Source organism: Gracilinanus agilis, chromosome 2, assembly GCF_016433145.1.
Source record: "Gracilinanus agilis isolate LMUSP501 chromosome 2, AgileGrace, whole genome shotgun sequence".
Taxonomy (NCBI): Eukaryota; Metazoa; Chordata; class Mammalia; order Didelphimorphia; family Didelphidae; genus Gracilinanus; species Gracilinanus agilis.
The window spans coordinates 126,781,422-126,804,405 of record NC_058131.1 but is presented as its reverse complement, the minus strand read 5'-3'; the positions used below and the strand labels follow the sequence as shown (position 1 = coordinate 126,804,405).

The window sequence follows — 22,984 nt, the reverse complement described above, 5'->3', positions numbered from 1 at the left end:
TAAATGCTCTATTTCCATGATATTGCTCTTTGCTTATTTTCTTTCTGCTGTTTAGATGTTCAACCTTGCTTACTGGATTTCTATTATTCTTATGCCTTATAGTCCTTATACTGGTATTCTGTCCTAAGCTCTCTCCTTTCCTCATCATCTTCCATGAACTCAACAGGCAGACCACTACCAAATCTTGACTTTTTCATACCATTCTCTCTTCTGAATTCCAATCTTGTTTTAATTTTTGGTTTGGTTTTCAGTAACACTTCTGAAATATTATCAACAATGAAATCACTAGATTAGGTCAAAGTATATGATTATTTTTCAAACTTTCATTATATAATATCTTGTTCTCTAAAAAATTTCTACCAGCAATGGTTGAGTGTACTCGTTCTACAGTCTTAGCATTTTAAGGCTTTATTGCAGACTTTCAAAGGCTAATTTACCATTTACCATCTGGGGTTCTTTTTTTTAAAGATTTCACTAGATAGGCTGTTAAGTCTTTTAGATGTTATTTCATTTCTTTGTTACTTTTGCTTATTTGCTGAGCATGAAGCAGTATCTTAAAGTTGCCTTAATTTATATATCTTTTTCATTGGTATTGGGCATTTAAAGTTATCAACCATTTTTTTTTTAAAGCCCTTACCTTCCATCTTTCAATCAATACTTTGTGTTGGTTCCCAGGTAAAAGAGTAGTACTGGTTAGGAAATGTGGGTTAAGTGACTTGCATAGGGTCACAGGGTTAGGAAGTGTCTGAGACCAGATTTAAAACCACATTTTCCAGTGTCTATAAGCATGACTCTAAATCCACTGAGCTACCTAGCTATCATCCCCAATCTGTTTTCTTTGAATAGTTTTTGTTTTTAAATTATTCATTGATATGTGAATGGATAATTACTACCAACTGTAAAAATAGAAGATACTTATAAACAATTTTCTGAACCATACTGACATTTTTAGAAAGTCGCAAATTACAAAATGTCAGTATCTAGGCCCTTCACAGCTAGGTCAAAATCTAGTGCTTGGTGTCAACTTGTATATATATGGTCAAATTACACAGACCTCATCCTTAAGAGGAGTGGTCTTCTGAACATCTCAGAAAGGTTTTTTTTTTTAAAAGATATTTTTTAGTAATGCTCAATTCTATATATGGCAGTAGTCAAGGTCATCCTTGTAGCTTCAAAGTCTTCTCAGACATCATACTATCTGGACACCTTCCAGGATGCTTGATGCATGCATACAGCTCTCCTTGGCAAAGTTATCTTGCCAAGGCATTTTAGAGGATTTTCTTTGTGATTTTTACTCATGATATTATTGATTACTGATTCTACACAATTACTATACAATTATAATTCATATAAAATTACTTAATAATTGGGGTTATTCCTTATCATTAATTCTGATTACAACTTAGTAATATATCGGCCATTTAAGATTACATAGATTATACACACCTGATAATAAAACAATATTAAAACAGCTTAACTATCTTTTATACAATAATTCCTTCCAACTTTTGTCAAAATTTGTATCATTTGAACTATTTTTTCATTTTAGTTTAAAATGTTTTACAGAAATTTTATATTTTCAGTGAAATTTACCATTATTTCTCCTAACGGCTGCCTTTTTAATAAAAGCATTCAATATCCACTGCACAATGGAAATGAATCCTTCACTCTATTTTAAAGTCTAAGAATCCTTATCTAGCTGGAATTTGTGAAATAAGATGTAGACCTAAACCCTTTTCCTACTTGGTTGTTAATTTTCCCAAATACAGTTGGCTACAAGATGAATTTTTTCCCCCAAGATTAAAAAAAATTATATGGTTTATCAAAAACCAAGCTCTTGTGAACATTTTGTTGGTTATCTGATGTACCACTAGTCTACTCATCCAATTTCCCATTTAGTTTCCTGTACCAAATAGGTTTGAAAATTGCTTTATATTTAAAAACTCCAGAAGTATAAGATTATCTCTAACTCTTCAGTGTATTCCAAGATAGTTGGCTACTCCTTTTTCCATATAAATTTTACTGATTTTAATTCCATATAAAGATCACTGGCATTTTGGTTTTATATTAAAATTTGGCTTATGCTATATTCCTATCTTTACCTTTTTTTATCTGACCAATTCACGATCAGTAGATTCTACTTACTCTTGCAAGAGGCGTTTACTTGTTCTGAGTTATGATTTCCACCACTGTGGCCAAGGGTACCAACTCTTTTTTTTTTTTTTTAACTCCTACCTTTTTGTCTTCAATACCGTATTGGTTTTAAGGCAGAAGAACAATAAGGGCTAGAGAATTGGGTTTAAGTGACTTGGCCAGGGAGTGTTATTAAAGCCAGATTTAAACCCAAGACCTTTCCAGGACTGGCTCTCAATCCAACTGCTCCCAGCAATGTATTCTTGAAGTAATTTTTCTTTCTTTAAAAAAAAAAAAAACAAAAAAAAAAAACCCTTACCTTCTGTCTTGGAGTCAATACTGTGTATTGACTCCAAGGCATAAGAGTGGTAAGGGTAGGCAATGGGGATCAAGTTACTTGCCCAGGGTCATGCAGCTGGGAAGTGTCTGAGGTCCTATTTGAACCTAGGGCCTCAGGTCTCTAAGCCTGGCTCTCAATCCATGGAGCTACCCAGCTGCCCACTTGAAGTAGTTTTCTTGATTTAAGGAATCATCTTCTCTCCTTTATCACCTTTGGTTAAGAACTTTCCCCAGTATATGTCACATTTCAGTAGCACTATTAACTATCCTCCAATGAAAAATTCTTCCACTTCTATGCTTTAGGCACAAGAATGCTCTCCTTTATTTTCACTTATCATAATGCTAGCTTCCATTAAAACTCAACTGCTCTTTCCAATACAAACCTCTTCTTGATGTTAGTGCTATCTTCAGAAATTACTAAATACAAATCTGTGAGCATGTGAAATCTCCATATTAAAATGTAAGCTCTTTCAGAGAAGGAACTCCTTTGGCACTGAGCACTTTTTAAAGGGTTTGTTGTCATATAACTTCAGAAAACTTATGTGAAAATTTACTATATGCAATTGGCTAAAAATATATATATATAAAATTAAAGTGCTTGTTGCATTGAATAGAAAAAATAGTAAGACATGAGAACTGGCTTCAAATATTTCAAAAGCAGACATGTGGAAATCAGGGTATATTTATTCCTACTTCAGACATTACTAAAGGGAAATTATAGGGAAGCAGAATTAGCCCAAAAAGGCAATGGATGACCTTCCTAAATAATGAACTACTTTTTTCTTGGTTATTAGTGAAGTAGAGTTGAACAAATTGACATGAGGGATTCCAAAAAAGGGCAGGCAATTGTAGCTAAAATGACCTCGGAGATTTCTTCTTAGGTTTTTAAAAATTACTCTTTCATAGAATGATTTTTGATTCCTGAAATATCTATTTAATGAGTCCAATTTCTGCTCACTATAGACACCATTAACTTCACTTCAGTTTTTATCATTGAGGCAAAAAGATTGAAATTAAAGTCCGATATTAGAAAATATTTAAAATAAATATAAAACAGTTAATTTCAGTTGGTTTTTTAATCTCGAAAATGGTGTAATTCTGTGGGTAAATGTTTTGTAAATTTTTAAGTCAGACATAACCTTGGTTAAATAACAATACTCTAATAATTAAGCAACTAATAACACATTAGGCAAGATGGTCCAAGGCAATCCAAGAACTATTCCATAAATCCCAAGAATGATATATACCTATTACAAAGTCTACGAATAAAAGTGTAATGTGAAAGATCAATTTGTTTAGCTTATATAAATGCATTTCTTTTAATAGTCTATCCTAATTTTTTTTCCCCACTTACAGGATTATCTTAAGGCTTCTTGAATCATGCTATCTAGGTTTTTAAAATACTAAACAAAACAGATCTTCATTTTCCCTCCCGCAAATATCCAACATTTCTCTCAAAAACTACATGAAAATCTACTACAGGTAACTGTTTTTGTTTTCCAATTCTTTATCTAAGGTTGGTTGGGGGCAATTTTGAATTGTCTTTTCCCTTTTTCTTTAAATGTCCAAAGTAAGAGCAGCAACAAAAACCCACACACCCTCCCTTCACTGCGGAGGCACCAAGAAAGCTTCTCTTTCAATAAAAGCACGTTTGCTCATCGGTTTATTTTCGGCAGTGGCACACATCATTGGGGGGGGAGGAAAGGAGCTCATTGCTATGGCAACCACCACCACCCCCAAGCCCAAAAGCCAGTGAAAAGTAAAAGAAGGCGTGGAAAAACGTAGAGACAGAAGGGAAAAGAAGCGTTTGGGGTGTGGGAGGGGGAGGAGGCAGACCGGGTTTTCTTGCTTTTCCTCCAGGTTTAGTCTGACCAAACCTGGGGGACCCTCCGCTGAGGTTAAGGAATCTTAATTGAGGAATGGGGGAATCTCTTCAGACCACCTTAAAAAGGAAAGAGGAAAAAAAGGGTGGGGGCCTGAGGTGATGAGCGGGGGGAGGGAAAAATTAAAACCCCGAGCCCGCCCCCCTCCCCGCCGCAGAGCCAGCCTCCGATTCACTTCCTGAGTTTCAAGCCTTGTCTTCCCTCCTGCCTTACAACATGGCCGGCCGAAACGCTAAGGAGACCCGGGGGCCCAGGGCCCCAAGCCTCGTAGCCGTGGCAGTGGCGATGGCGATGGCGGGACGCCCTCCAGTAGCAGCGGGGCTGGAGGAGCCGAGCCGGGTTCGAGCCATGACGTCCAACAACTGGACTCTGGTGCTGGAGGGGGAGTGGATGCTGAAATTGTAAGTTGCCCCCTGCCTACTTTGCTGCCCAGGCCGCTGCCGCCACCCCCAGCCTCCGTGCTGGTCTAGGCCGCTGCCGCAGCCCCCTAGTTTCTCCGCCCTACACAAGAGAATTCCCCCCTCCCTTCTCTAGGATCCTTCCCCCAAACCCGCAATGCGCCCGACCGGCAGCGTCCGCGCTCCAACTCTGAGCGCTGAGTAGGGGCGCATGCGCCTTTTGAGAGCTCGCGCCGGACGAGCCCCCCCCACCCGCCCCTCTCTGGAGGAAGTGTGTAGTCCCCCCTGCTGAGCTCCCTTTTGGAGGGAAAGGGGAGGGTGCACTAAAGGGGAAACTAAGGGCTTCTGGGAAAAGTGATTGTCTTAGGGGCTGGGGGTTCGCGAGTCCTCTGTGCTTTAGAATGAGATTACTGGAAGGTGCGATTTCGGAGGAAAGAAGAAATATGAGATTACGTACTTGGTGTAGGGCCTGAATTTTGAAAAGGTTTACACGCCTTAAAAAAGTCCAAAAAAGGGTTTGGGTGTGGGAGACTTTTTTCTGCAATAGTTGGGGGAATGAAGAGGGTGGGGTTAAGTCCTTTAGAATTCTTTCCAGTGTACCTTTTCTTTCTTAAAGGAAGGGGGAGGGGCACTAAAATTAAGGTTTGTAGCCCAGCTAGCCTAGGAGACTCCCCCCACCCCCCACAGGAGTTTAAAGAGTATGATTCCCCACTAAAGGAACGTATTTTCCTAGAAACCAGCAAAATAAAATAAAAAGAGCCCAAGATTGGAAATCAGAAGCACTGGGTTTTTGAATCATTACCTACCATGGTCAAAACTAAGACCTCCCAGAAATTGGTTTTTATCTTAAATTTAAAATTGAACTATTTTCAGTTCAGTTCAGTTCAGACCTCAGACGATTTCTGAGGTCTCTTCCAGCTTTGAATCAATGATCCTAAGATCTTTGGACCTGGGGCTGTATCACTCTTTTGGGGACGAAATTCTGAAAGGGGAATGAAAAGCTGAGGAATTGGGTAGGGCTTAGTGCTGCATGTATATACTACATATTCAGGTTCCTGTAGTGGAATGGATAACACAATTTGGGGCGAGAAGAACTTAAGGCATGGAATTCCACAGTAGTGATCAATCTTCACTTTTATAATAGTTTGTATAGCTCTATTTACTCATTTGCTACTTTTTTAACACTTAATCTTTGTTTATTTAAGAGCAGACTTTTATACTTTATACTCTTTCTTTGTGATTTGATGTTAGCTATATTTTCCTTTTATTTATTTACTAATTTCCCAGCTCTTCCCTATTCTCCTTACATCACAGGAGGATCTGGAGACAGACAAGTTCATACAAATTAAGTCTTTCATGATTCTCCCTTTCTGTTCACTCTCTGGAGGTAACATGTACAATTTATTTTCTCAGTTTCAATTCTGTAGTTGTATATGATATTCTCTTGGTTCTACTCTTTTATTACATTCCCCTGTGGAGTTCTTTACAAGTTTTTAAAAAAACGTTTTTAAAGTGTTTTTTTTTTTTTATGAGTCTGCTCATCATTTCTTATAGCTCAGTAATATTCCATTATAAGTATATACCATAATTTGTTTAGCCATTCCCCAATTGATGGGCATCCTTTCAATGTCCAGTTCTTTACCAAGACAGAGAGCCACTATAAATATTTTGGAAATAAATGTTCTTTTCCTTTTCCCCTGATCTCCTTGGGAAACAGACTCTGCAATGGTATCAATGGTTCTTAAGTATATACCAAATTGCTCTCCAAAATGGTTGGATCTGTTTGCAGGTTTGCATTTCCACCAATAGTGTTATTTGTGTCCCCATTTTTACAAATCCTCTCCAACATTTGTCATTTGTCCAGTTGTCATTTTAACCAATCTGATAAGTGTGAGATGATATCTCAGAATTGTTTTGGTTTGCATTTCTCTAATCATTAGTGATATAGAGCATTTTTCATGTACCTATATACTTCACCCCAAAATTGCCGGTTCATATTTTTTACCCATTCATCAATTTAGGGATGACTCTTATTTTTATTAATTTTTAATTAATTTGACAAAAATTTGACAAAGTTCACTTTATATTTTAGATATGAAACCTCTCTCCGAGAAGCAGGCTATAAAATTTTTCCCTCAGCTATATATTTCTTGTTTGTTTTGTTTTTTTTTAAACCCTTAACTTATGTGTATTGACTTATAGGTGGAAGAGTGGTAAGGGTAGGCAATGGGGGTCAAGTGACTTGCCCAGGGTCACACAGCTGGGAAGTGGCTGAGGCCTGGTTTGAACCTAGGACCTCCTGTCTCTAGGCCTGACTCTCAATCCCCTGAGCTACCCAGCTGCCCCTCCAGCTATATATTTCTTAAAATGCTCTTGAACAATAATTGTAGATCTTCTTAGTCTTGAAAACAAGGAGAAATAATTGGAAGTTATGAGTAAAGATGAAACTACTCATATAAAAAGGCACTTTTTGGTACATTTAATAATGTATAGTAAATGAAGCAACAACAACCTCAACATTTGACACCGGAGAATTTTGATGCTTATATATACTTTAGTGTATCTGTGTTATCACTGCTATGTGCTCCTCTGAACAGTGCTAATTACAGCCAGTTTATCTCCTTTCCCTATGTAATATCTGTGCAACTTTTTTTGTAATTCTTTTACAAGAACCTGCCCAACTTACTAGATTTAGCTTTTTTTTTATTTTAACATTTTATGGATGATAAAAATACAAATCTGTCATCTACTCTTTTCTTCCATCACATGGCTAGTACTGTAATTCAGGCTTTTATCCCTTTTTACAAGAATTGAAGTAGACTTCCTGATCTTTCTCTCTGCCAGTACCACCCTTCTTCAAACTTTTGCAAAGGTCTAACTGACACTCTTCTTGGTGGCTACCTTTTGTCTTTGGCATTTAAGGCCCCTCACACTCAATTCAACTCAATACACAATTATTAAGCCCCTAGTCTACTACAGCCTGGCACTGTACTAAGGACTGTAAATACAAATAAAAAGAAAGATAGCCAACACCCAAAAGATTTGGGGGGAAAGGGACACTGGGGTGTCTTGTTCCCAGGAGTTAGAAATCATGCATAGCTGCAGCTGGAACCGTGTTGACCTATTTGATATTCCCTGCTTATGACATATCACCTTCCTTTTTTTTGGACTTACTTTTTCATTTCTGGGATGTGCTCTCTCTCCTCAAAAAAAAAAACAAAAAACAAAAAGAAAACATCTACATACCCCCTTGTACTTTAGGGAGCTTACATTCTACTAGAGGAATACCAATTATAAATAAAAATGACACATATTTATTTTTTATTATCAACCTCTCATCTTCCTGAGTGTCAGACCCCACCAGAACAGAGTTGAATTGAGTGAGAGAAAGCCTAGAAACTGAGGAAAAGAAGCAAAGGTTATTTCTTCTCTGTATTCCTGCAGGAACCACTCTCCTAAGGATATTAGCTGCTTTACTATTTGAAAGATGAGGAAGGGAAAAACAAAACAACCAGATTATTGCTTGAGAGACAGGTGTAAGAGCAAATTCTTGACAGTAACTTTTTGAAGTGACTTTTGGGGTCTTGAGGAGATAGGCTGATACCAATGATCTCATCCGGAAATCTGACAAGCCCCTCCTGCTAAGGTCATGATCATCATTTTATCAGGAAAGGTTCTTAGCATTGTTCTCAGTCCAGGCCCTATTACAGGTACGGTTAGAGCAGCTTTAGTTGGTAGGTCCCCATTTCTCAAGCTTAGCTTATTGTCACAAAGAATTATTGTGATATATCAGAAACTCCTGGAAAAATAGAGGCTTGAGCAAATCCAAATAATTATTATAGTCAGTATTACTTTCACTTTCTCAGTATATTCAAGATATCTCCAAAATCTTAGTAGCGCCATTTAATAGTTTCAAACTGTACTGTGACTTTTGGAACACTCTTAATTTCGTTGTATGTACATGTTGTCTCCTCAATAGATTTTAAACTCCTGGAGAACACAAACTTTCACTTTTTGTCTTTTTATGCTGAGGGCCTAGAATAGTAGCAGATATCAAATAGGTCCTTAAGAGTATTGACTGGTTGAAGTAAATACAGAGTGATCCTGAGTGGCTAAAAGAGGAAGAGAACAGAGTACCTGGGAGGAATCAAGGCAGGCCTCTTGTCGGAGTTGACACACCAGCTGTCGTCTTTTTTTTTTTTAAACCCTTAACTTCTGTGTATTGGCTTCTAGGTGGAAGAGTGGTGAGGGTGGGTAATGGGGGTCAAGTGACTTGCCCAGGATCACTGGGAAGCATCTGAGGCTGGACTTGAACCTAGGACCCCCCATCTCTAGGTCTGACTCTCAATCCACTGAGCTACCCAGCTGCCCCCTCCAACTGTCTTCTAAAGGAAGGGAGAGTTTCTAATAGGCAGATGTGAGGATGGAGAACATTCCACTCTAAGCAACCCTCACAAAGTCATGGAAGTGAAAGATGGAATGTCATAATTTGGGGAAAAAAAAACAGGCTAGTTTTATTGGGATGCTGAATGCAAGGAGAGAAGAATCATTACAAAAGTAGGCTGAAGCCATACTGTAGAGGGCTTTAAATAACAGGCTCAGGATTTTATATTTTAACCAAAAGACAATTAGGAATGCATTTGTTAGCTGTGTGGAAAATGAGCTGAAAAGGAATGAGAGTGTAGGAAGACCAATTCTGAGGCCATGGAGGCACAGGTAAGGGATAGTGAGAGCCTCAGTTAGAGTGGTTTTCATTCGAATAGATGAAAAGGGGTGACTGTGGGCACTGAGGTGGAAGTAAAACGGATGAGATTTTGCAACTGGTTGGATGTGGGAGTGACTTGAGACTAAAAAAGTGTATGTTGACTTACTCTCCAAGCATCCGAACGTGGTTGGCTGAAAAAATGGTAGCACCCTCTTATTGCAGTAGGCAAGTTAGGGAAAGAGTGAGTTAGGGGAGATAGCCTGAGTTCTTTGTAGCAAGTATAAGCCCCTGGACATCCAGAAAGAGAAATTCATTAGGCAGTTGGTGATCTTAGACTCTAGTTCAAGAGAGACAAAGGCCAGATATGAATTGGAAAGTCATTTGTATAAAGATGGTTAATATAATAATAGCATTTTTAAGAGGGCACCTGGGTGGCTCAGTGAATGGAGAGCCAGCTCTAGAGACAGGAGGTCCTGGGTTCAAATCTAGCCTCAGACACTTCCTAGCTGTGTGACCCTGGGCAAGTCACTTGACCCCCATTGCCTAATCCTACTCCTCTTCTGCCTTGGAACCAATACACAGTATGGATTCTAAGATGGAAGGTAAGGGTTTGTTTTGTTTTTGTTTTTTTAAATAGCATTTTTATAGTGTTAAGTTTGCAAGGAACTTTATCTTTATCATGTGGTCCTAATAGCAACCCTGGGAGGCCATTACTCCTGTCTTCCATTTATAGATGAGGAAACTAAGAAGCAGGTTAAATGACTTGATCAAGGTCACACAGCTATTAGTATCTGAAGCAGGTCCACCCTGCAATGTAGAGCAAATGAGGTTATCAAGAAGAGATAATGTAGAGCTAGAAGAGAAGATGATCTAGGACACAGCCTGAAGCAATGCCTTAAAAAGGATGGCAGCTATGAAAAAGCCATTCAATTTAGCAGATATGTGATCATTAGTAACCGTGGAGAGCTTAATTTTAGTTAATTGATAGAGATTATGGACATTCAATCCAGAATGCAATAGTGAGTGGCGTGAGAGGAGAAGAAATGGAGGTAAATTTAGATTTTTTTCTAGAAGTTTGGTTTTGAAAGAATACCAATGGCACTGTCCTGGGCCAGCAAGCGCTAGTCATCTCAGGGGCAACCTCAAAATGAGCTGGAGAAGGAAATGGCAAACTGCTCCAGTGCTTTGCCAAGAGAACTGCGGAGAAATAGGGTCATGAAGAATCCGACATAACTGAAAAACAACAAAAGTTGTTCAAAAGTACTCCTTCAGACTTGCCTTTTTTTTTTTTTCTATCAACAAAAGAGGAGATAATTTGTTCTATTAAATATTTTTTAGGTTCACCAAATACCTGGTAGGCTACAACTATAGAGAGGTCACTTCCACTAGGAAAATTAGAGATTAGAGATTTAAAACTACATTAGATCAAGTGAAGTCTCATGCTAGGAACTGGCATAAATTTAATGATAGCTTTATAGAAATTAAGCATTTTATCAAGTACCAATTGAGAAGCATTTTTTATTCACTGCTTACACAATGAAGTCATTCCACAATTTTATTCTGTGTTCTGTGAAGGACTTGTACATGCTTGATGAAAGTAAAGGCAAGAAAGGGATCATTATTTTGTATTATAACAAAACACTAAAAATTTTGAACAATATTAAAATTATGATTTGAATCATGACAAACAAGGTCAAATTCTTAATTTATATTTTAAACTTGAGCATAGTATTTCTTGCAAATGTACTTGAGACAATGCATTTTGATAAGTAATTATAAGAAAATGTTCTTCACTGTTCCCTCTCACATATCTTGACTTGATTAGAGACAAACCTGCTGCTTTTTGGTTATCTTTGCCTTGGCCTACATTTCTTGATTGCAGAAGAAAACTAGATGAGATAGGACTGTCAATGGACATTAAGACAGTTTTGTAGTTTTTAGGTATACCTTTTGGGCACATGAGATAATTTTAGTAAAAATATTTGTAAATACAAAGAAAACTCAATAGTTCCTGCCTCTTTAAATATCATTTTCCATTAAAAAATTACTATTTTGGAAAACAATCTGGAATTAATTATGCCCAGAGTTTTAAAAAAATGTATATCTTTTGACCCACCAATACTACTATGAGGTTTATTTTCTAATATGATCACAGAAAATGGAAAAGAAACTATATGTTATAAAATAATTACAGCAGCTCTCTTTGTGGTGGCAAAGGACTGGAAGTTGAAGAAATGCCCATCATTTGGGGAATGGGTAAACACGTTGTGGCATATGATTGTGACGGAATAATACTTGCTGCAAGAAATGACAAGTATGTTAATTTTGAGAAAACATGGAAAGACCTATATCAGATTATGAAGAGTGAATGAAATGAGTAGAGCCAAGAGAATATTATATATAACAAATATTATTTGAAAAATGACTTGTGTATGTATATTTCCAGAGAAAGAATTAGTAAATAGAAATAAGACAGTTTTATATACATACAATGTTTTTTTGTCAAATGATACCTTCTCTAATGGGAGGAGGGAAGGGAGGGAATTGAGTATTTAGATGTTTACTTTAAAAAAAGAATTGATTCTAAGACAGAAGGTTTAAAAAATAACTTGTTTATATCTACCTCCAGAAAAAGAACTGATAATAAAAAGAAGCTGTCAACTTGCAAAAAAAATGGAAGAACCACTAAAGTAGTCAGAAAGTCTAACTTTTTAATCAAGATCAGAGACAGTGCTCAATATTCAGCCACCACACAGAGGCAAAGCTCTGGGAGTCTGGGAGAATGTGCTGCCAAAGATGATTCTCCAGAGAGTAATAGAACTTGGAGTCTTACATACCTTTTAGGGAACAAAGGGCAGGAAGTATGATTGATTAGCTCTACAGGGCTTGATTAATAGTATGCTTTACAGTGGATACAAAGATGTTTCCAGCCTGGGGCTTGACTACCAGGGAGGGGTCTCTGATTAATGGGGCTAAACTTCTAAGACAAAAAGTACCTAAGACTTGATTGCATACTAATCTTATCTAAACTGGTATCATTAAGTACCTTAAGGTTTATTGTTCAGTCTGGAGATAAGGTCTGTCTGGGACTTACTCCAAGGCAAATGCCTGAAGGACTGGGGCAAACTTGAGGTTTCCAAAAACGGAGTTGACACTAGTAAGACCTATATTTTTTTTGTCTCTAGTATGGGTAGGGAGAAAGAAAGGGAGATGCTTGGAAATTTTAATCTGACAAATAAATTATAAAATAAAAAAAATGAATAAAACAAGGCAGTGAGGGGGAAAAATGCCAAATGCAATCAGTGATTGTCACCATCAGTAAATTAAGTGGTTCTTGGGAGAATTTCCTTAATTAGCACCTCTTTTGAAATAAGGTAATATGAATAGTTTCCTAGAAACTCATCTAATTTTTCTAGCTAATTATCAACCAATATTGTTGACTGTCTTGTCTTTTTAAAAACTATCAGAGAAAAGTTGGTTAAAAAAAAAAGGAATACACTTTAGTTATATTTCTAATTATTTAGTATCACGATGTCCAGCTTTTGTTATTTTTTGTTTGTGAGAACAATTTCTATACATGTGTTTTTACACATTATTTCTTATTTTTCCTTTAGCAATGTAGAACTATTTCAATTTTTTTTTTTCATTTTTTCTTCTTGGATGCTTTGATGTCCTCCTATTCATTCATCTTTCTTTCCAGTTTGCCTTTTCTAGATTTTGTGGAAAAGCTCCATTTCATTTACCCTTTAATGCAAAATATTACTATTGTGTTGTTCTGTTTCTCATCTCAGTAGAAATGATATATTCTCTTAAAATATTTTAAATGCTTTTTTGTTGTTGATAGGGTTTATGTGCATCATCATTGTTTTCTATCATCTTAACTTTTTCAATTATTTTCCAATTTTAACTGTTTTTATTATTATTATTTTTTATCACAAATGATACTAATGGTCGACAGAAGCCCTGGGAAGACAGCTTTATTTCTTCTGAATCAGAAAAAATGTACAGTAGGATACAGAGCTTGAATACTTTTCTGTTTCTTTCTGAGGGGTTAGGAAATGGTTATGGATAATTAAATCAATACATAAGTAGCTTAATTTCTTCATACTTACAGTTTTTAAAAAGGAATCAAAATTATGAGATTGTCTATTCAGGTTTCTAACCACTTTACAGAGCACAAATCTCCAGGCATAATTCCCTTGCACCTAGTATTGTTAGAAGCTAATGTGAAAATCCTGTAGTAGGATGAAATCCCTCCCTTTTCTCATTATCTTCTGTTTTGTTTCATTGTCATTCTTTGAGTATCTTTCCGACAAACTAGCAATATCTTTGCAATTCTTGTTTAGTTTCATTGCTTTAACTTTATTGTGTGTTATTAACATCATGTGCCCTGATGAGGAAATGTATATTGTATAATTCATTCAGTTCTCTCTTGAATTATATATTGTCTCGTGATAAAGTTTCTTATATTGAAATGTGCCATTAAATATCCACTTCCTTGTTGATAGAGGTATATATTCCATTATTCTTTTGAGCATGTCTCAAAAACAACATCCCTTGTGTTTTACAAGCAGCATGACTTCTCATCCTTCAGATATTCCATTTCAAAGCTGCGTGTTTATAGTCCTGCCATCATTTTTATCAGTTTTCAGAATTGCTAGTTATGTTTCTCTCTTGACATTTTACTGATAAACCTGGCCTATTGTAAAATAACAGATTCTATCTTGCAGTTTACATTCCTTTTCAATACAAATGTTCCATCAGAGAGGCCTTGTTTAGAGAAAGGAGGATGAGCTCTCTGTAGCTTTAGCAGAGATTGTTTGATGGCTATACTGTAAGGTATAAGAATGATAAAAATCCAGTAAGGAAGACTGAGGAACACCCAAACAGCAGAAAGAAAACAAGTAAAGAGCAATACCATGGAAACTAGGAGCATTTAGCAGTGTGTAGTCAATGCTTGTTTGGTGAATCCTTGAAACACTGAACATTTCTCCACATCATCACAGTAAATGATTCTGAATGATATGATCAAACTAAATTGGAAAGTTGGTTGCCTTAGATATCTTTCATCAGCTTTTTAGAAGGATAAGAAAGAAAGGGAAAAATGTATTTTAAAAGATCAGTCAAGCTGGGTACTAAGATAGTAAAAGAAAAATTATTGCAGAATAGAAGCATTTGATTTGTACTTTCATACCTTTCAGTAAAAAATTTAAATATATCAATATATGGGTCATTAATTTTAATGTTAAACTTAAACAGAAATGGGTTACAGTGATACTTATAGAGTTTACACAATAGTAATAAGAATTAGGCCATAAAACTTAGAACTTAACTAACTAGGACTGACAGTTGACTGAACTTGTTTATTCTTATAGTAGAATATAAATACCAAAAAAATAAGCTGACATCATAAATTTCAGTACAAATTCAGCCCAGTTTCCTATACCTTTTGACCATCAACAAATATTATAAATGAAAGTCAATTTTCATAATAAAGATTCAAAAGCCCTTCTAGAGCCTTGAGTATTTGCTTCTTTTGAGTATATTCTGTTTACAAAGACAAAGAAGTGACAGAATACATTTTATAAGTATCTAACTAATCCTTAGTTATTTTAGGTTTTAAAGTTTTCTTAATTAAAATACTTAGTTTCAGGAACCTTCTGGTTACCTGAAATTTCACTATGATATATTTTGTTCAAAGTATTAAACAATTTATTGATTGTCATCTGCCCTTTAAAAATTTTGAAGGTTAATAATGAATTCTTGAGTAATTTTTGCAAGCTATGAAAAATTCTTTTTCTATTTTTATCACCAAATTTCAAGAAAAGTCATGTTCTATAAAGGATTTGTGGAAGGACTTGAACAAGATTTACACAGAATGATAACATACTGGTTAGATTGCAATCTGCATCTTAATGAGATCACAGATCCTCTATTGTACCATTTGCAAAATCTATTGTATCTTTTTTTTTAACCCTTACCTTTTTTTTATCCTCTTTTTTTTTAAATTTTAAACATTTATTAATATTTATATTTTAGAAAAGTTAACATGGTTACAAGATTTATGCTCTTACTTTCCCCTTCACCCCCCCCCCCCCCCGCATGCATTTCCACTGGTTTTAATATGTGTCATTAATCAAGACCTATTTGCAAATTGTTGATAGTTGCATTGGTATAACCCTTACCTTTTATCAACAAAATAACTGTGTTGTATTCTTTCTTAAGCAGAAGATTGATTCGTAAGGGCTAGGCAATGAAGTTGCTCAGGATCACATAGCTAGGAAGTGTCTGAGGACAAATTTGAACTCAGGACTTCTTATCTCTGGGTGTGGCTCTCAATCTACTGAGCCACCTCTCTGCCCCCCAATCCATTCTCTCTTAATTTAGAGAAGAGGTAAAATCTGTTTTTTGAGAACCATTCAGCTAAGTGTAGAAAGGCTCATCAACAGTAGCCTGACCATTTGGTGATGAATTCTTTGGCTGTACTAGCACTTAAAACAAACACAATGCATTGGTCCTATCTAATTTCTTCCCAGTCCTGCAGTGTTGGGTTTCAGAATAGCATAAAAGAGAGTAGAGGATGATAACAATCAATTTGGGGGTCTTAGTATTAACTTCACAATTCATACTCTTAAATGTGAGATCCTTGCCCAGTTACCAAAAAGCAAGCATTCTTTTGGAGGAAGAAAATCATAACAATCTTTTTTTTTTTTTTTTTTAATGGTACCAGTGTAACAACCTGACTACTGAAAAACTCCATATAGGCTTTTCAAAAATAAATAAATGTACACACACACACACACACACACACACACACACACATATAGTATAAAAAACAAAGACATAAATATGTCTGAAAGATCAATAGACCAACAGCATGCTCTGTTAACAGGTTACAGAATTCATTACCTACATCAGTCTTTTCCCAATTCTCCCATCTATAAATAATACCTTACTTCCACTTATCAAAATTACCTTATTTTTTTTAACATTTAATAATTTTTATTTTTTAGAAAAGTTAACATGGTTACATTTCATGCTCTTACTTTCCCCTTTACCCCACCCCCCAACAGCCAATTCACATTTCCACTGAGAATTACCTTATATTTTAAAAAATATAGTGTGTCCTGAATTAAAACATTAAAAAGAATCATTCTGTATACAACAGAACATGAAGAGTCTGTGAAACTATGAAATTCTTTTTCCTATTGCTTTTTAAAAAAAAAAAAAATTCTGCCCATTACTTTGAAAACTATTCTGTTTGTTTTTATTTTTTTCTATTTGAACTTTATTTTCTTTTGTGCATTTTTATTTTTATTAAAAAAAAACCCTTACCTTCCATCTTAGAATCAATACTGTGTATTAGTTCTAAGGCAGAAGAGTGGTAAGGGCTAGGCAATGGGGGTCAAGTGACTTGCCCAGGGTCACACAGTTAAGAAGTGTCTGAGGCTGTATTTGAACCCAGTTCCTGCCTCTGGGCCTGGCTCTCAATCCACTGAGCCACCCAGTTGCCCCCTTTTGTGCATTTTTAAAATGTTACAATAGTTCTTTTTTTGTTATGTTATTTTTAAAAATGATGAAGGCAGATATTATGAGGGAAATTAATATTTTAATTGCTGTGGCCATGTTGATTAAAAAAAAAAAAAACATATGTAAGACCATGTGCCTGTAAAAAATTCAAATTGCCGCCTCCGCCATTTTCTTCCATATCTTCCCTACTCTTCTCTGTCCCCTGGGAGCCCGCTCAGGTAGCAAAAGAGGGTGTCTCCTGTTCTCCCTCCAAATTTAAGGTGTGCTATATGTTGGTTCCCGCTGTCTCACGTTTAACCAGAAACTCATTGGATCACAGGGAATGTAGTCTCAAAGTCCCCATGTGTCCACAGGAAGTTTGTAAGATACTTTTAAATGGCACCTCCTTGAATTCCAAACACACAGTTATCACTATTGCTAACTCACCATACTTAACACCCCACCTCTCCCTGATTTACTGAGAGAAAAAAATGAAACAAACAAACAAAAACTGTTTATTAAGCACAGTGGAGGGAAATCTCCAGTGAAGCCATGTCCGAACGTATGCATTTTTTTCCTTGGTATCTATTACCTCTCTCTCATGGAGTAACATACCTCATCAGAGATCCTTAGACAACACGTCATTTATTCAAATCATACAACACTTAAACTTAATATGTGCCACTGTGCTAATAAGCACTAGCAATAAGAAACTAATAAATATATATAAGAAATAATAAGAAATAAGAAATAACAAGCAGAAAGAAATACTTCCTGCCCTCAAGGAACTTGTAACTAAAAGGGAACTAAAAAGGAGCAGGGGGTGATTGATAAGAGAAAAGAGAAAAAAAGAAAAACAGTACCCAATTGGGCATATTGTAGAAGTCAGAGAATTAGGACGTTAGCCTAGAGAGGAATGAAGACATGGCTGGCCCAAGTCGTCTTAGCAGGTTCTATGAGGATCCAGAGAATATTTTCAGTGTATAAAGTCCAGCAGTCGAGTTCAAGGGCTGATTGAACCTCCCCGGATAAAGACGTTTCTGGGGTATTATAAAGAAAGACCCAGGGGAGTTACAATTGCAGCCTAGACGGGATGGAAGACTTTTTTTTTTAAACCCTTACCTTCCGTCTTAGAGTCAATACTGTGTATTGGCTCCTAGGTGGAAGAGTGGTAAGGGTGGGAAATGGGGGACAAGTGACTTGCCCAGGGTCACACAGCTGGGAAGTGTCTGAGGCCGGATTTGAACCTAGGACCTCCCGTCTCTAGGCCTGGCTCTCCATCCACTGAGCCACCCAGCTGCCCCCCAAGGGATGGATGGAAGACTTTTTGGTGAGACCTATTAAATCCTTCAGAGTTGTTTTCCTGTAAAATAGGACGGTTCTTCTACAGATTATTCTCCTGGCTCTTTTCATGTCATTCTGCTTCAGTTCATACTTGTAAGAATTAAAATTTAGTTATTATAGTTATATCTTTAAAATATGTGGCCGCCAGGAATCAACAATTCAGGTTGATTCCGTAATTAAATCAGACCCAAGTCAGCATCGGGTTGAGGAGTTTATTTACAATCAGGAAAGTGAGTAGGGATAAAGAGAAGAGGGAGGTAGAAGACTAAATAAATGAAGCTGTAAGCCGCAAGGCCCAACAGCCGGATGGGCAGAGTTTAGAATTGGCCCAGCTAGGCCAAGGAAGCCAGCCTAACTTACCCACGTGACAATACAGAGTGTAATCTGTCTGTGGTCTCAGGAGATGCTTCTTCTTCCAGTTCCAGACGCCAACTCCCTCTACAGGAAGTTCACTAACTTACTTAAAGAGAATGTGTCTTTCATCACTTCCTGTGGTCCACCTCTAATTCAAATGGACAAATGGCAGTTCCTACATTGATTTGGACTGCCCAAAGGGCAGTCCCTTATTCTTGATTTGTTACTTATTGTCACGTGTGGGTAACTCGTCTCCCCTCCCCACTAAGGGAGGTGGGAGTGACATCATTAGCACGCCTAGGTCGAGTAGATTTTTGACTATTAATAGGATCTGGCTATTCTATTTACACATACTGCTACCACCTAGGATTCAGTGAAATTGTCTCTGATAATTGCTTATGGCACAGTCATATTGCCTAATAATCCTATGTCAGAATTCGCTTTGCCATTTCCCAAATTTCTACAAGTCAAGGGCAAGATGGCAAACCTTTTAGAGACTACATGCTGTGCTCCTCCCCCAGAGACCCCTGGCAGCTCCACCTTTGCTGGGACAGGGGAGGGAGGAAGCACTCTCATTGGGCCGCTGAGCAGAGGGGTGGGGCCGAGAGAAATGTCCTCAGCATGGAGAGGGGAAGGGGAGCAGCTTTCCTAGTGGCCAGCGTGCACGGGCACACGTGCCATAGGCTCGTCACCTCAGGTCTAGGGCATCCAATCCTATACGTTCTAGTTTTTTGTTTTTGTTTTTGCAGTTTTGATTCCCACTTTCAGGATCAGGATCAGCTTGTGGCTTTTCTGTCATTATTCTCTCTTTTTACCACTGATTTCCATCCCCACTTGTTTTCCTGTTGTTTTTGTTTTCTATGTGCATGTGTGTTTGTATGGGTTCATCTGATAACTTCCCTTTGCTCATTACTCCATGTTTATATACTCAATTGCACACCAATTATGAGAAATAGGAAGTTTCTCTAACTCCTTCCTTTATATAGTAGTGTGTTCCTCTTTTTTTTCTTTCTCTCTTGAAACCTCAAAAATATAACCAGCCTACCCGCCTTCCCCCAAGTACTTCTTGTTTTTCTTACTTGTTGAGTCTTTGAAGATACCAGAGTTTCCAAGGAACACTTGTTTCTTCTTTCCCTATTAGAATGTTAACACTTAAAATGTCATGCCTTCATTTCCTCCTACCAATTACTCAAATACACATACTTTTCTGAGTTTCTTCTGCTGGTTTTCAAAGTTCCTACTTGGGTCTGATCCCTTAATCAACAATGTTTGAAAACACATCAAAGGTCCATTTTCCTTCTTAAATGATTCACCTTTTCAGTTAAGTTATTTTTGGTTGTAAGTTTTTTGACATATTTTAGTACAGGATTTTCTTGGGTTTTTAGTACAAGCGCTAGTCTTGTGTGAACCAGCTGAATAATATCCTGGTTTCAACAGCTACTTTTTGGATGCTTGCAGTATTTTTTCTCTGATATTGGAATATCAAATTTTTGCTATCACATTTCTGGAACATTTTATTTTGGGCTTTCAGGAACAATAAGTAGAGATTCTTTCTGCTTTATTTTGTCCTCTGCTTTTAATAGATGGTCAGTTTTCATTGATTATCTCTTAAAAATAATGTAAAATCTTATTAAAAAAACATGGCTTTCATGGGAATTCAGTGATTTCTAAATTATCTCTCCTTTACCTATTCTTCAGGTATGTTGTTTTTGGCATAGAGTGGTTGGCACTGACCCCCACCTCCTGAAGTTAGGACCCCTCCTAACCATCTTTGAGGTTCAGAGCACTGAACCTTCAGGCCCTTCCGGCATCTCAGAAGAGATTATTAAGAACCTTGGAGCTCTTGGCATACTATCCTTTTTTTTTGAGTAGTGCCTTACTAGGTGGCACCCTTTTGTAGGCAGTACTCTGCTCACTCTATTCCAAAGGCTTTCCAAAGAGCCTACCTGAGACTTTCTCCTGGGAGCTCTTCCCTCTTCCTGCTTCAGTCACAGAGCCTTATAATTAGCCCAGTCAGGCTGAGAGGTCCTGGCGCTACTTTCCTGGAGTTTGGGATCCCCAGAGGTCTTTCACTCTTGCTCTGAACCTCTGGCTCACTTGTGAAGTCATGGGGTGGAAGACCTCGCTTGAATTTCTCATTTGATGTTTTGAGCATTATTTGGTACAAACATAAAGATTTCACTGGAATGAGTATATGGGAATTAGGCAGCTCTGTCCTGTTCAGCTAGTCTCTTGTACACTATGATGTGTGTATTGTTTCCCCTGACAGAAGGTAAGCTTTTGGAGGGTGAGGATTATTTTGTTTTTACCTCTGTATACTTCACATCTAATATAGTGCTTGGCACAAAGTAGGCCCTTAATAAATGCTTGTTGATTGATTGAATATAAACTTAAAGAAAAGCACTACTATCAGAATAATAATAATAATAAAAGATACTTTCAAAGAAAGAGATTTAAAAAATAAGATGAGAAAAAAGTCAACAAAACTGGTAATTATATAAAAAACAAATCTGACATCATATTCAATGTTCCACATCTGTGAACCCCTCCCCTCTGCAAAGAAGTAGGAAGAGTTATCTATTCATAGCTCATCATTGGGACCAAGTTCTTATTATCTTGTATAATCATTATACATTGTTTTGGGGTTGCTATTCTTTTCCTTTACATTGTTATAGTCATCCTATATATTGTTTTCTTGCTCATTTACTTCATTTTCATTAGTTTGCATGTCTTCCCATGCTTTTCTAAATTTTTAAAAATATTTCTTCAGCTATATGCAAAAAACTTTTTGACAGTTGTTTTTCTCCCTCTCCCACCTCCCTGAGATGGTGAAGAGTTGGATATAGGTTATATGCATACTTAGATGTAATACATTCTTCCATATTGCTCATGTCATGATAGAAGACACATATGACACATACAGTACAAATTTCATGAAAGAAATGCAGTGGAAGATGGGCATGCTTTGATCTCCACTCAGATTCCAACAGTTCATTTTTTGGCTATGGATAGCATTTTCATCATTAGTTCCTTGTGGTTGGTTTGGAGGCTTGTTTTGCTGATAATGGTTTACTCCTTCACAATTTATCGTCTTATAATATTTATGTTACAGTATACATTCTCCTGGTGCTGCTCATTTCACTTTGCATCAGTTCATATAAGTCTTTCCGGATTTTTCTGAATTTGTCCTATTCATCATTTCTTATGGTGCAATTACAACCATATACTACAATTTGTTCGCCTTTTCTCCAAGTGATGGACAACCCTATAGTTTCCAATTCTTTGCTACTACAAAAAGGACTACTAAAAATATTTTGGTACAGGTAGGTCCTTTTCCCTTTTCTCTGATCTCTGAGATTCAGACTTAGTGGTTTTGCTGGATCAAAGAGTATGAATAGTTTGGCCCTTTGAGACTGGTTCCATATGCCTTTCCAGAATGGTTATATCAGTTCATATAGTTCCACCAACAATGTATTGGTATCCCAATTTTCCCACATCTGCACCAACTTTTTGGGCATGTTAGCCAGTCTGGAAGGTGTGAGGTGATATCCCAGTGTTATTTTAATTTGCATTTCTCAAATCAGTAATGATTTGGAGCATTTTTTAATATGACTATGCATAATTTTAATTTCTTCCTCTGAGAAATGCCTATTCTTACTATTTGACCATTTTTCAGTTGAGGAATGCCTTTTTTATTATAAATTTGACCCAGTTCTTTATATATTTGAGAAATGAGGTTTTTGTCAGAGCTTCTCTGCATTCATTATATTTTCCCCCTTTAACAACACAATAATATTCTATTATATGCACATACCACAATTTGTTAATCCTTTCCTCAGTAAATAGACATCTATTTTCTTTCTTATCCTTTGCTACTATCCAAAAAAAGGGCTGCATTTAATGTTTTTTTTTTTCTATTTGGAATTTTCTGTTTTTCATTGACCTTCTTGAGGTATATGCCCTCTGTCAATAGATATGGACATTTTAACGACTTTATTTACATTCCTTTGCAAGTTACTTTCAAGGATAATTGTATTAATTCATAACTTCGTCATTAATGCTAGAGTTTGTTTGTCTTTATTCCACTCATCTAAGATTGACTAATCTGATTTTTCTCATCCTTGGCAATTTCTGGTTGTGAGGTGAACTTTAGGGTTGACTAAGTAACATTCTTTGGTATGGTTTTCAGTAGTTTGTAGTACTTCTTTTGAGAATTGATTCTAATATCTTTTTTTTTTTTTTTTTACATTTATTAATATTCATTTTTAACATGGTTACATGATTCATGCTCCTCCTTTCCCCTTCAACCCCCCCCCCCC

The 22,984-nt window shown here is 36.7% G+C and overlaps 1 protein-coding gene across 1 annotated transcript in view; it reads left to right on the top strand.

The window, feature by feature from the left end:
• Positions 1 to 4,135: 4,135 nt before the first annotated feature.
• TMX4 (thioredoxin related transmembrane protein 4) overlaps positions 4,136 to 22,984 on the top strand; it is a 108,780-nt gene continuing 89,931 nt past the window's right edge. Inside the window, exon 1 of the mRNA XM_044663400.1 lies at positions 4,136 to 4,756. Within this exon, the coding sequence (XP_044519335.1) occupies positions 4,572 to 4,756 (185 nt within the window). The 5' untranslated portion in view covers positions 4,136 to 4,571. The remainder of the gene's footprint in view (positions 4,757 to 22,984) is intronic.